At 34.3% G+C, this 15,263-nt stretch overlaps 1 protein-coding gene across 1 annotated transcript; it reads left to right on the top strand.

Annotated features, from left to right (window-relative positions):
• Window positions 1-616: 616 nt before the first annotated feature.
• On the top strand, window positions 617-15,263 carry LOC114331961 (kynurenine formamidase). The gene is made up of 4 exons (XM_028281654.2): window positions 617-862; window positions 12,243-12,344; window positions 12,974-13,193; window positions 14,568-15,263. Exons 1-4 carry the CDS (start codon window positions 757-759, stop codon window positions 15,007-15,009), a joined length of 870 nt encoding a protein of 289 aa, XP_028137455.1. The 5' UTR covers window positions 617-756; the 3' UTR covers window positions 15,010-15,263.

Genomic DNA, 15,263 nt, shown 5'->3' with positions numbered 1-15,263 from the left:
ACTTAAACAATTTAGGATGCTAATATTGAAGAAGAAACAGGCTTTAAATCCTACATACAAGAAGCAAGAAGAAAAAGAACTTTCGATAGTTAACAGACAAAGAATCAATCCTGGATTATAATCATCCAGGATTGATTCTTTGTCTGTTAACTATATTGTTGATATTGTAGTCACTTGTATGGATCAGCGGCACATATTTTAAACTACCTTGTATAATATTACAAAACCCTATATTTTATGAAAGAAGACATCGAGGATAATCCAAAAATGTAAAAATATACAGGGTGTTCTATTTAAACAAACATAAGTTTGTGTCACCCTGTCAATACGGGTGGCCCTGTATATTTGAAAATATTTTTAAATTATGGTCCTATGCTGTGCTCCAACTTTTAAGTAAACATTTTTTTTTTCGTATCTCACAAACGATTAATTGGATTTTGTCACACTAATGCCCCACCCTGTATATGATCATACAAGCTAATATGAAAAAATCATAATTAGGTAGGTAATTATCGAACTTACAGATATGTTTTTATTACAAGTGTACAGTATACATTATAGTGTATTACCCCACTTTCCCACTTGTAACTTAAATCTTAGATATTAGATGGCTTCCGACCTCATATGATACGGACCCGAAACAGAGTAAACAATATGTATACAGAGTACCTATACATACGGAGTAACAGACACAAACATATTCATATAAACAGCAGAATATAAATGATCGTTTGTTTTCTTTATAAATAGAAACAAATGTTTCCGAATTCGTATTTAGATCATCTCATAAATCCATCCTTTTGGTCCCGTTCTTCTTGCGGCGTAGAAAGATTAGTAAAACATGTGGAGTTTATCGAAAAACGTAAGTAAATCAATAGAGAAAAAGATAGTGTAATGTTGTTATCTATTTTAATCACAATAAGATTCTTCCAAATATGAATAGAATATAATTTATTTGTTCAATATACTACAGAATAGTTTTGTATTTGACACGTCAAAAGAAATTTTTGATTTTTTGAAGTGAAAACTTCTTTAGGGACGTTGTGCACTTTCTTTGGATAGGGGAAAAAGCATAGAATTCGCGACCGTCATCGCGACCGTCATTGCGACCGTCACTGCGACCGTCATCGCTCATGCTATATATTATGTGTATGTATATATACATTGTGTAGACGTATTTAAATTTATAATAAATGTAAAACCTATTTTACGATGGGGAAAAAAGATTAATTTCGCGACCATCATAGCGACCGTCACCTCTCCGGCGAAATAAATTTTGTAGGTACATATATATATTTTATGTGTATGTACATATATACATATAAATACATTGTGTAGAAATATTAAAATTGAAAATAAATATAAAACCTATTTTACGATGGGGAAAAAAGATTAATTTCGCGACCATCATAGCGACCGTCACCTCTCCGGCGAAATAAATTTTGTAGGTACATATATATATTTTATGTGTATGTACATATATACATATAAATACATTGTGTAGAAATATTAAAATTGAAAATAAATGTGAAACCTATTTTTGGATGGTGAAAAAGGATTTATTTCGCGACCGTCATAGCGACCGTCATCTCTTCGGCGAAATAAATTTTGTACGTTTATTTATTATCTGTATGTATACATAAATTGTGTAGAAGTATTTAAATTTAAAATAAATATAAAATCTATTTTAGAATGGGGAAGGATTGATTTCGCGATTATCATCGCGACATCGCTTCGACGAAATAAATTTTGTACGTATATTATCATAATATACGTATAAAAATAGTAATATTAAATAAAAATAAATGTAAAATAAATGTAAAACCTATTTTAGGACGGGGAAAAAGATTTATTTCGCGACCGTCATAGCGACCGTCATCTCTTCGACGAAATAAATTTTGTACTTTTCTATATTATGTGTATCTATACATAAATTGTATAGAAGTATTTAAATTTAAAATAAATGTAAAACCTATTTTTCGATAGAAAAAAAAAGGATTTATTCCGCGACCGTCATCGCGACCGTCATCTCTTCGGCGAAATAAATATTGTGTACGTATATGTATTGAAGTTAAAACTTCTTTAGGGACGTTGTGCACTTTTTGGATGGGAAAAAGTATTAAATTGGCGACCGCCGTTGCGACCGTCATCGCCTCGAAGAAATAAATTTTTGAAGTGAAAACTTCTTGAGGGTCGTTGTGCACTTTTTGGATGGGGAAAAAGTATTAAATTAGCGACCGTCATCGTTTCGACGAAATAACTTTTTGAAGTGAAAATTTCTTTAGGGACGTTGTGCACTTTTTAGATAGGAAAAAAGTATTGAATTAGCGAACGTCATCGCGACCGTCATCGCTTCGGCAAAATAAATTTTTAAAGTAAAAACTTCTTTTGGGGACGTTGTGCACTTTTTAGATGGGGAAGAAGTATTGAATTAGCGACCGTCATCGCTTCGGCGAAATAAATTTTTGAAGTGAAAACTTCTTTAGGGACGTTGTGCACTTATTGGATGGGGAAAAATTATTAAATTTGAATGGGGAGAAAGTAATAAATAAGCGACCGTCATCGCTTCGACGAAATAAACATTTGAAGTGAAAACGTCTTTAGGGAGGTTGTGCTCTTTTTGGATGGAAAAAAGTATTAAATTATCGACCGTCATCGCTTCGATGAAATAAATTTGTAAAGTGAAAACTTCTTGAGTGACGTTGTGCACTTTTTGGATGGGGGAAAAGTATTGAATTAGAGACCGTCATCGCTTCGAAGAAATAAATATTTGAAGTGAAACTTCTTTAGGGACGTTGTGCACTTTTTCGATGGAAAAAAGTATTAAATTAGCGATCGTCGTCGTTTCGATGAAATCAATTTTTGAAGTGAAAACTTCTTGAGGGACGTTGTGCACTTTTTGGATGGGGAAAAATATTAAATTAGCGACCTTTATCGCTTCGACAAAATAAATGTTTGAAGTCAAAAATTTCTTTAGGGACGTTGTGCACTTTTTGGATGGGGATAAATTACTAAATTAGGGACCGTCATTGCTTTGACGAAATAAATATTTGAAGTGAAACTTCTTTAGGGACGTTGTGCACATTTTGGATGGGAGAAAAGTATTGAATTAGAGACCGTCATCGCTTCGATGAAATCAATTTTAGAAGTGGAAAGTTCTTGAGGGACGTTGTGCACTTTTTGGATGGGGAAAATATTATATTAGCGAACCTTCATCGCTTCGACGAAATAAATTTTTGAAATGAAAACTTTTTGAGGGACGTTGTGCACTTTTTGGATAAGGAAAAATTATTGAATTAGCGACCGTCATCGCTTCGACGAAATAAATTTTTTAAGTAAAAACTTTTTTAGGGACGTGCACTTTTTGTATGGAATGAAAGTATTGAATTAGGGCCGTAATCGCATCGACGAAATAAATATTTAAAGTGAAACTTATTTAGGGCCGTTGTGCACTTTTTCGATGTAAAAAAGTAATAAATTAGCAACTATCAAGGCTTCGACGAAATAAATATTTGAAGTGAAAACTTCTTGAGGGACATTGTGCACTTTTTGGATGGGGAAAATTATTAAATTAGCGACCGTTATCGCTTCGACGAAATAAATTTTTGAATTGAAAATTTCTTTATGGTCATCACTTCGCTGAAATAAATTTTGTACATATATAAATTATGTGTATGTATACATAAATAGCATAGGGCATACGCATCGCGTATATCGTATATGATATAGGTACAGCACTTCTTTTAGGATGGGGTAAAAGCATTGAGCTCGTAATTTATATACTATAAGAAGTTTTCACTTCTGTCGGCACTCCCACGAGTGCCTTCATTTTTTTTTATTTAATCACTTGGATTGCTTGATCACTTGGAGATTTATTTACATTATATATTTTATAAAATTTAAGTAGGTAACATGTTATCGAATTTAAATGTTATAATAAACAGTCAAATATTTAATAATAATAGCACTTATTAGCACTTCGAGCCAAGCAGGCTAATGGCTTGGTTTACAATCTTCGTCCATTTCCTGTTTGTTCTTCGCTTTTTCTTTCCAATAGCTTAGTACATTGAGATACCTAAGGTCGTCATTACGTTCATGACTCCAGCTGGTCCTAGACCTTCCTTTTCTCCTTTTACCACCTATTAACCCTAAATATTCAAATATTTCTGTTTAAATTTATACATTTTTCCTTCATCCACAGTCATCATTAAATATTGTCCCTGTTTAAATTCCTTGTCCGTCCTTCCATGTACTTAGTTTTTGCTTCATTTATATAGCGTCATTTTTCTCGAGCTACGTATTTTAGTTGTTTCACAACATTTTTGAAGTTATGTTTCTTATCGAGAGTGAAATTTTATAATTCTGGGCGCATGCACACACAGACAGTATGTAGTTCGTTGCTAATCTTCCAAGTTATGTATGTATCAGCGCAAATAAGTCATTAAAAGAATATATTAGAGTTTTTAGTAAATGTATTATTTATTATAATTTTTGTGTCTTTGGATTTGTCTTTCTCGGGAGTAAGATAATAAAATATCTATTATAACATTTTTATACATACTTCACTTGATCTATTTGTCACCGTGATGTGTAATTATATCCGAGACGTCACACGTAGACGGGGCTTGATCTGCCAAGAAGCAGAAGTAAAATATTGAATACTAACAATTTAACAAACGACAAGCATACTAAATAAATACATAAAAACATTAATTATTGCTATAATAGACCGGTAAATACCCCAACCAAACTAGCACTATTGTGTAAAAGCTGTACTGTACTCTGAAGAAATCTTTAAGGAGGCTTTGGACGACAAACAATCAACAATATCAGATACGCTAACGATACAGCCATTCTTGCAGAAAATTTACAAGATCTCCAGGTATTATTAAATCTAGTCAGTGAAGCAAGTTATCTTCTTCTTCACGTGCCATCTCCGCAACGGAGGCTGGCAACCATCATGGCTATTCTGATCTTAGATGCTGCTGCTCTGAATAGTTCGGTTGATGTACATCCGTACCATTCCCTCAAGTTACGCAACCATAAGATTCTCCTTCCTACACTTCTCTTGCCCTGGATTTTCCCCTGTATAATCAATTGAAGTATGTTGTATCTCTCATCACGCATAACATGCCCCAGGTACTGCAGCTTTGGTGTCTTGATGGTTTCCAATATTTCCAGTCTTTCGCTGACTCTTCTCATGACTTCATTGTTGTTATATGCTCGGTCCATATTTTCAGGATTCTTCTATACACCCACAGTTCAAATGCTTCCAACTTTTTAGTAGTCGACGCGTTAAGTGTCCATGCTTCTATCCCGTAAAGCAGAGTCGAGAAAATATGACACCTTGCCAGCCTAACTCTCAAGTCTAACTTCAGTTCTCTTGCACAAAGTACCTTTCTCATTTTATTGAAATTTCTTCTTGCTTTCTATATTCGAACTTTGATTTCTTTGGAGTAATCGTTTGTGTGATTAATTATTGTGCCAAGATAGTTGTAGTTTTCTACTTGTTCTAAAGTTTTACCTTTAATTGTCAGGCTTTCATCATTATTTTGGGTTTTTGACATCCTCAAAAATTTAGTTTTCTTGATGTTTATTGATAATCCATATTCTTCTCCATACTCAACTATCTTGTTAATTAACTTTTGGAGGTCTTTAAGGTTGTCTGCTATTATGATAGTATCGTCCGCATATCTAATGTTGTTAATTGGCGTTCTATTTCCTTTATTCCAGCTGTTTCTCTCTCAAGAGCTCTTTTCATAATTTCTTCAGAGTATGCATTGAATAGTAGTGGTGACAATACACACCCCTGTCGCAATCCTCTTTTAATTTCGAACTCTTCTGATGTGTGTTTGTTAATGCGTATGTGTGCTTGCTGTTTATATTATAGATTTGTTATAATTCGAAGGTCATTGTATTGTAATTGTTTTGCTTTGAGGACGTCCATTAGCTATTTGTGGCGGACTTTATCGAAAACCTTATTGTAATCTATGAAACAGACGTACATATCCTGGTTCACGTCCAAGCATCTCTGGATTAGTACGTTAAATGCAAAGAGAGATTCACGGGTACATAAGCCTCTACGGCAGTGATTCTTAACCGGTGTTCCGCGGAACACAGGTGTTCCGCGAATGTGTTGCAAGTGTTCCCCGAAAAATATATGTTAATCTCGCAGACCGACGTGAAATTGTGTCGCTTCCAAGAGATCGGGAAGATCTCTTGGAAGTGTTAGATCAAGTAGTGGGAATGGTCAATTACAAAAAATCAAGGCCATTAAAAACACGCCTTTTTAAACAGCTTTGTTCTGCAATGGAAGCACAACACGAAATTTCGCTTTTGCATACTGAAGTTAGGTGGTTAAGCAGAGGAAAAGTCTTGAATCGAGTTTTAGAGCTTAAATGCGAATTGTTAGCATTTTTTTTAAGGAGAAGGTGCAGCAACACAGGGGCGTAACAGAGGCCCCCGCAGCATGAAGCTTGCGGGGGGCCCCAATCGATCAGGGGCCCCATCTTGTCGTCTCATATTATGTAAAAATCTGTTATATATTATTTTACGTGTGTATATGTATATATCCTTTCCGGTCTCTCGAACTTTTATAGTGACGATAAACTATAATGCTTTGTACGTGACCATTGAAAGATTTGAGGATTGCAATTTGCCAAATTTTAGAACAATATTTCTAAATCTAGAAATGGGTTTCCTCTTTAATCTCTACCCACGTTTAGTATTTCGATACATACAATTATTTAGAGGCGTAACAGAGGCCCCCGCAACATGAAACTTACGGGGGGCCTCAATATGTCAGGGGCCCCATCTTTCGTCTAATATATGTAAAAATGTGTTGTTATATTATTCGCATACATACGTTTTTTAAGCAGTGCAGTATTGAAAATGAACTTGCCCATCCGAATTAATAAAATTGTAGAATTCGCTGATAGTAGTGCACGAAGAAAGTTGTTCTTCTCATAGAATAATACTATGTACTAATGTAATCATTTAGTAATTTTGTTCTATTTTATTCTATACCGATAAAGATGAAAAATGTAAGTCGTCATAAATAATAAAACAATGCATGAATACACCAATAGTTCAGTAAATCACAGTTTTGGAGTGAAATTATCAGAGTCACGACGGACGTATTTGCTTGACCATTTGGATCTAGGTTCTAGTTACACTCCACTTCAAAATTGGTCTTATACAGTTGGTTGCTTTTACTACATCGGGGGGTGACACCACTTCTTGGGGTCAAAAACATACGTTTAAAATAAGTTCGGAAATGTATAAATTGACTAATTATGAGCAGCTTTTGTTCTATGGAGTTTCTTTATCTATGTTAATACTTTTTAAGTCATTTACGAGTGAAAATGTTTATTTTTCAACAAAAAAATCACGTTTCAGACGGGTTTTTCGCAAATAACTCAAAAATAAGTATTTTATCGAATTAAATATTAGATATCGAAAAATATTTGTAGCAAAAATGTAGCATATAAGATAAAAAAATGGTGTACTTATTTATGAAGTCTATCGACACAGCAAAAGCACAGTTGAAGCTCATGAAAAATTATTCTTATTCGTCCAATTCCAAATCGAATAGTTCAACCTGAAATAACCAAAAAATAAAGCACTTTTCGGGAAAAACTCATTAAAACTTTTTTAAATGTTACAAAAAAAGCTTTATTATTATTTTTTATACAGTTTCCAGCACCAAAACTATACAAGTTACGCTCAAAATAAAGTTCCCTTTTTTGGTAAAAAAAAAATCGTGAAAAAAAAATCGTGAAAATCTCCCCCTATTTCGCACCCCAAATAAAATTTATCGTTAGCGCTTTACCATTTACTTTAAATATTTATTGTTTATATGATCTGTAAGTTCGACCGTTTCAAAGTTCTTATTTTTGAAAAAAAAAATGATTTTGTAGTAAAAAAGGTTTTTTCTATTTTGGAAAAATGCCTTTTTTCAAAATTACTTAAAAAGTATTAGTGATACGAAAAATCTCAAAGAGTAAAGAAATGTAGGTTTTGCTTTTATAAATATGTTGGCTTTCTTCTTTAAGACAAAAATTGGTTAAGATATGGCTGTTAAAAATTTGCATATACTCGTGATTTGTGACTCGTAATATAAATATTTTTACTTATATAACTCGAAAGGTATTTGTAACACATGTCGCATTTAGTAATTTTTTAAAGGGGCCCCACTTCCAATTCTGCAGGGGGGTCCCGACGGAGTTTGTTACGCTACTGCAGCAACAGATCAATTTGCAGTATATTTAGAAAATAATATTTGGCTTGCCAAATTAGGATATTTGACTGACATTTTTAAATACCTTAATAATATTAACACGAGTGTCGCAAGGAAAATCTGAAAATGTTTTGTCTTGTACTGACAAATTATCAGGGTTTCAAAAGAAAATATCTCTTTGGAAAATATCGCATATTAGAAAAAGGTACATTGGATATATTTCCCAGTATTAGCGCAAATATTGAAGAGATGAAATCCGTTATCATTGAACATTTGACGCTATTAGAAGAAAAAATTGTTCACTACTTTCCTTCCCTAAATACAGATAATTACGATTGGATTCGAAATCCTTTTATCTCGATTAATATGTCGAAATACCAGCTATCATTCCAAGAAGAAGAAGAGTTAGTAGGCTTGTCAACGGATCACACTCTGAAACTAAAGTTTTCTGAAATGTCACTTGAAGAATTTTGGATTTCTGTGCAAGCTGAACACCCACTTCTTTCTACAAGAGCATTAAAGGTATTACTACAGTTTGCAACTTCATACTTGTGTGAATTGGGTTTTTCAACCTTCACAAACATAAAAACAAAGAAACGTGAAAGATTTGGGAATATTGATGAAGAAATGAGGGTAGCGCTATCGCATATTAGACCGGACATTGCTAAAATTTGCAAAAGTCATCAGGCTCAAGTGTCGCACTAAATTTGTGTAATTTTTATGTTATTATGTTAGTTATGCCCATACATCTAATTGTAAAATAAAATGTATTTACTAATCTACATTTTTTGTTAATTTCTATTTTTAGAATATGTTTTTATTCTTATATTTTGTTTTTGCATGTATTTGCAGTTAAAGAACGTGTTTTATTTACATTTGCACCCCTTATTTACTGTTTCCTATAAAATAACACAATGGTGTGTTCCGCGACTTTTTCAAAATTTGTCAAGTGTTCCCCAGCTTTGAAAAGGTTAAGAACCACTGCTCTACGGAATCCAAATTGGGTTTCTTCAATATCCATATCAAGTGTTTGGTAAATGCGTTTATGAATAATCTTTAAAAACATTTTAAGTGTGTGAGAAATCATGCTTATGGTACGGTGGTCGGTGCATTAGCAAGCAAGTTATCGGAGAGGCCTAAAAATCCATATTTCAAAGACAAAGTGGATGGCAGTTGGAAAGATTAATGCAGATCAACGTGTACTTTCTCTTGATGGATAGGAGATAGAACGGGTAAACCATTTTACCAAATACCTTGGCAGTTGGTTAAATGTAAATTGCGACTCTGACGAAGGGATAATAATCAGGATCGAAATATCACTTAAGGTTTTATGACCTGGAAACCAGTTTTATGTAATAGGAACCTCTCGATTAATATTCTCAAGAAAGTCCTGAAATGTTACGTCACACATAACAATTTCATGTTCTTAGTAGATTCATAGAACATACTTTTCAGAAAAAGTATATACTGAGAATATGCGTAATTACCGTTGCGAATGTGCAGAGCACATACTGAGTATATACTACATTACAGTACTTAAACGTTCTATGTATATACTTAGAATGTACTACCGCACTTCTTTTCAGTATATACCAAGAATGTACTTTTTAGAACATTCCAAGGAAGTGCTATAAACCTTCTATTTATATACTTAGAACGTACTACCGCACATATTTTTAGTTTATACCAAGAAGGTACTTTTTAGAATATTCCAAGGAAGTGCTATAAACCTTCTATTTATATACTTAGAACGTACTACCGCACATCTTTGTATGGGAAGAATATATATATTTTAAAGAATATTCTAAGAAAGTGCTATCAAGTGCTATATTGCTTAGAAGTATGTTTTCAGCATCACCTAATCTTATCTTAGGTTCTACTGGTTCTACCAAATACCTATTATTTACATATTTTAATATTGCAAATGAGAATGTAGTTAGTACCTACATTCTACAATATTACTTAAAAAGTAAGTACCTACATATTTATAAATTTTAGTTATTTATATAAATTATTATATAATATTTAGCTACACTAAACTATGTACCTATAAGTAACTAAAATTTATATATACTATGTACTTACCTAGATAACTACTATTTAAGTAATATTGAGTTATCAAAATAGATTATATGTATTTTGAAGCACCGCAAACAAAATAAGGAGATTATGTATGTTCTTTATTCCTAATACTTTATCATTCGTCTTCATTCTTAGCACTGCATAGATACAAATAATGCCTGTTAGAAATAATTCGCTTTCATATTTTAGCGTTGTTTCCTCTGATCCATTCAGGTAAGAAATGGTCAGAATAGGACGGGAGCGGGGGATATGTATTTTGTGGAATAATAACATCGGTGGTTAGTGTTGCCAAACGGAGGGAAATTTCCCTTTTTGCGGGAATTTTCAACATAAAAGGTGATAAAGGGAATAAGTTAACTCAAAAGGGAATTTTTGTTCCGGTCCAAATTGTAAAATATTAAGAAAAAATCCAAATTTTTCAAAATAATTAAACATATCTTCTCAGATTTTGTAAACAGGAGGGAAGTTTTTTTATACTTAAAAGTGGGAATTTTTAAGGCAAGTTGACGGAAAAAGCTTATTCGACGGTTGGCAACACCAAAGCTTTTGGTTGTGGGTTTGGCACGTTTTGGTTCTGCGGAATGGCCGAATGACCCATATTGAATTGAATGTATGTACCTAAATTCAAATTCCAACGATGTAAAAATACTCATGATAAACTCGAAATTGTAAAATCATTTCAATTATGAAAACGAATTTTTAATGGTACCTATGTAAACGTTAATACAATTAATGTTTAAACTTTTTTACCATACAACAATTTTGAAATGAAATTCGTCCAATACTACCTACATACATAAATTTTATTAATTATTCTAAAAAATAACGAAGTTGATAATTTATAAGGCTAATATTATACTTCCTATACATACATATTATTTTTAAGATATTTTAAAAGTATCCACTTATAAGTATGTGTTAAGAATGTACTTATAAGTATGTGTTAAGAATATTCGATAAAGGTATATTCTAAGAATAAACTTTTACGAATATTCCGAGATCCTACGTACACGAATGTACTCAGTATATTCGGTACGAGAATATACTTTGAAGTATATGCAAAGAACATGAAATTTAGAATGTTTTTTAAGGTACATGCTATGCTTGTACTACGCATGTACTAAAAAGAATATACTTCGACGAATGTTGGTAGTATATGCTTTGAACATGATGCGAACATCATTGTTATGTGGGTGTGATCTATCCTATTATATATATGTGAGACTTGGACGTTTAAAACCACAATGCTAAACAAATTAAAAGCGTCTGAATTGGGGTGCTATCGACGAATCCTATAGATATCGTAAATTTCGCACACTTCCAATGAAGATGTTCTCCAAATGATGAATTCAGAACGTCTGCTCATAAACATCATAAAGAGGAGAAAAACAGAATACTTCGGCCATATAATTAGAGGGCCTAAATACCATCTACTTCGCCTTATAGTACAAGGAAAACTGGAGGGAAAGAGATGGATTGGTCGCAAGAAGCTTTCATGGTTGCGTAATATTAGACAATGGTGTGGTCACTGGCGGACCCAGAAATTTTTTTTGGGGGGGGGGGGGTCATGGATCTTGATTACTTTTCTCTGATGCAAGGTCACTTTTAGTCTTACCACCAATAGGATAAGTTTTCAAATATTTTGAGGGGGGCATGACCCCGTGACCCCCTCTGGATACGCCAGTGGGTGTGGTTCCACTGGTACCCAAACATACCTAAACGTGCCAAACGGCACCTAAAGAAGATATATACCCGTTAGGTAACTTTATTTTTGTAGGTTTCAGTTTGGTACATGCATTCGTTTTATTATGGGGTCTGGAGGAGCTCTATTCCGAGGCTTTACGGAGCACAGGGTCTCCGCGCAGCACACTTTGAGTAACGCTGTACTTGATATGTTATTTATTTCCCTTTTTCTTTTTAGATAGCAAAATAGTTCTAGAAAATACTCCTCATGAACTGAACGTTCCCTATGGAACCGAGTCACGGGAAATTTTAAACATAATTGGAACTGATTTACCCGAGGGTAAGTATAGAAAAAAAATATCTTCATTTATGAGATACATAGTATAAAACTTCAAACATATAAGATAGGGAAAGATAGCTTTAGATTTATTCGGGATCCACCACCATCGGCTGACCATGGTTTCTGCTTTTCAGCGTCTTCAGAGTCGCTTGTGGTGTATTCCGAAGCGAACTAAATCTGGCTGTTCCACTAAGCAAAATAATAAAATATTATTTGCGGACGGACGCGTTAGACATCTATCGAAAGAAAGAGAAAATTCTCTATAGGTTGGAATGCAGAATCCTTGGTGGCAGTCTATTGCCTGATATTTTAATAATAAGCTCAGGCAATGGATTGTCACCAAGGATTCTAGAGAATTTTCTCTTTCTCCAAAAATAAGGTTTAGTAAACTCACATTGTTTCTCCTCGCGTCTCATAATTAAGAACCAAGTCCTTAGTTTAGATTATGGGTCCATAAGACCCCTCTTGCCAAACATATATTACACCCTTATTCGGCCGTCATTATATTAATCCTTGATAATAGCTGCGCAGTTAAGGATGAAACGTCAGGAACCTTCAACTGAACCTATAAATACCGATAACAAATTTACTGAATAACTTTCAACGTGTTAACAACTGCTCTGTTTCAGGTTCTCCCATTTTTATTCATGTTCATGGTGGGTATTGGCAGGAACAATTAGTAAGGAGCGACAATGGCATTTTTATCGCAAAAAATTTATACTCTAATGGCATAAAATCTATTTTTGTAGGCTATGAACTCTGCCCAAAAGTGACACTGGAGAAATTAGGTCTAAACATCGAAATTGCTTTGAAAAAATGTTTAGAATACGCAAAAAAGCATGGAACTAGGTACAATACGTATATTTAAAATAATATGTAGGTTATGTCTCGTATTTTTGTATTTTGATAGAATTTTTGAGTTTTTCAATATCTATGTTTCACTAGCCGCAATGGCTGGTCTATCTTAGTGGACCATCCAGCTCTTATATGCTGCTTGTAAATGTAGTAACATTGTCTTGCTAACTTGATTTTATATTTAGTGAGATGCCCCGCATTTGTCGTTCCATGGCTCTTTAAATTATTTTCTAGCCTTCTCTAAATTTGGTTTGTACCTTAAGACACGGAAAATCGTGGGCATACGACATTGACGTCCACAACATATTCATAGATTTCAAAGAGGTCTACTCGTGCGTTGAGACTTTCCCCGGTGAGAGGCAGGACTTGACTCAGTCCATATCTCGTTAGGAGATAGAGATTCCAGGGGAGGGGGTAGTGCGCTCTGGAAGTTTGAGGGATTGTTTATAACGCAGAACACATTATGTACATTGCTGGATAGATACTGAATAAGATGCAAAATTGCATCATTCGCGGTTGAAGTGGACATCGAATGACGGATGTCTTCTGGCATTGACTGCCACATCTCCAGTCTACGGCACTGCTTACACCGCCGACGCATGGTCAACTCGACCCCATATTGTCTATTAGATGTATTTATCCTATACTATGAGTACAACCAAGAAAAGGTTATTCCTCCTTCATGCTAAACATAAATCCCTCAACATACACGGTAATTGTACTTTGTCCAGACCTACATATGGCAGTTGTGTGTCTAAATTGAACTGTCTCAAACGGTCTACTGGGGGAAACAGGCCGCACACCCTTTCATTTTAGGAGTTATACCTCCCGTGCTCGTGGGATCAATATGTGTGCATGGAAACACTCCCGAGAAGAAACCAACAAAAAAGAACAGAACTGCTGCTGCCTTTTCTAAAGGGTTCAGTGGCAACTACACAGCTACTCTTACTGGGATAAAGACTGAGTAGAAGGTAGTGAAGGGCTAAGAACTTCAAGAATCCATGCGCGTACTTATGTACCTTCCAGACTCTAAAATGAGGATCTGAAGGTTCCATTGTCACAAATTGGAAAACAAAATCCTGGACTCAGGATTCTGGTCTCCAAATCAAAAGCAGACGGAGGACTGCATATGAGTCTTCGGAATAAGGAGTCAGAGGTCAAAAGGCTGCAATGGAAGCCTTATTACCTTTTCCAGCTAGCTAGATTTATCTCTTTGCAAGAGGGCAAAATAAAACAGGCGGAAGACTTTGAGGAACCAAAGTCTGTAACCATATATTTCCATGTTCCATGTACAAAATATTTAGGTTAATTAAAAAATCTTATGTTGTTTTAAAATCTTATATACTAACAAAATATTGAATTTTTCAGTGGCATTTACCTTGCTGGCCATTCGGCAGGAGCTCAAATAATCAGCATGCTGTTCAAATCTTTTATTCCAAGTCTTTCAAAGGAAGACCAATCTTTATTCAAGGCAGCGTTTCTTATAACAGGAGTATACGACGTAACCGCAGTATTACACACAAACCTCAACGACTTACTTCACTTGGATCAACAAACCGCTGTCAATGCTAGTCCCTTATATCAAGACTTAAGAAACACTAATTGCCACATGGTAGTAGTGACGGCAAAGTTTGATACTCCTAGGTTAATCCTACAAGGAGAAGACATGTATAAATACCTTAAAGGTAAAGGTTTTTCTACAGAGTATATATTTTTGGACGATCTAGACCACTTTGATGCTATAGAATGTTTATATAACAAGGAGAGTGAGTTGACTAAAAATATGATTAAATGCTGTACGACGAAGTAGAAATAACTGCTTATACAGGGTGGCCAAATGGAGCCGCTATCAGGCAATGTGCCAAAATTTTAGAAAAACGCAAGTAGTGTAGCTGGTGAGGTACTGGACCACTTTGGTAACCATTTCATCAGAGTCTGCCGCTCACGTGCGTTTATCTGAAATAGTGACGTAGTTGGTGATGGTAACTATGTGTAGTTTTCCATTTGGCCATCTGTATACAATAAATCTTCTATTTTGGGTTAAGAATAAAGATATAAGCAAAT

Source organism: Diabrotica virgifera, chromosome 5 (genome assembly GCF_917563875.1).
Source record: "Diabrotica virgifera virgifera chromosome 5, PGI_DIABVI_V3a".
Lineage (NCBI taxonomy): Eukaryota > Metazoa > Arthropoda > Insecta > Coleoptera > Chrysomelidae > Diabrotica > Diabrotica virgifera.
This window is presented reverse-complemented; position numbering and strand designations above follow the sequence as displayed.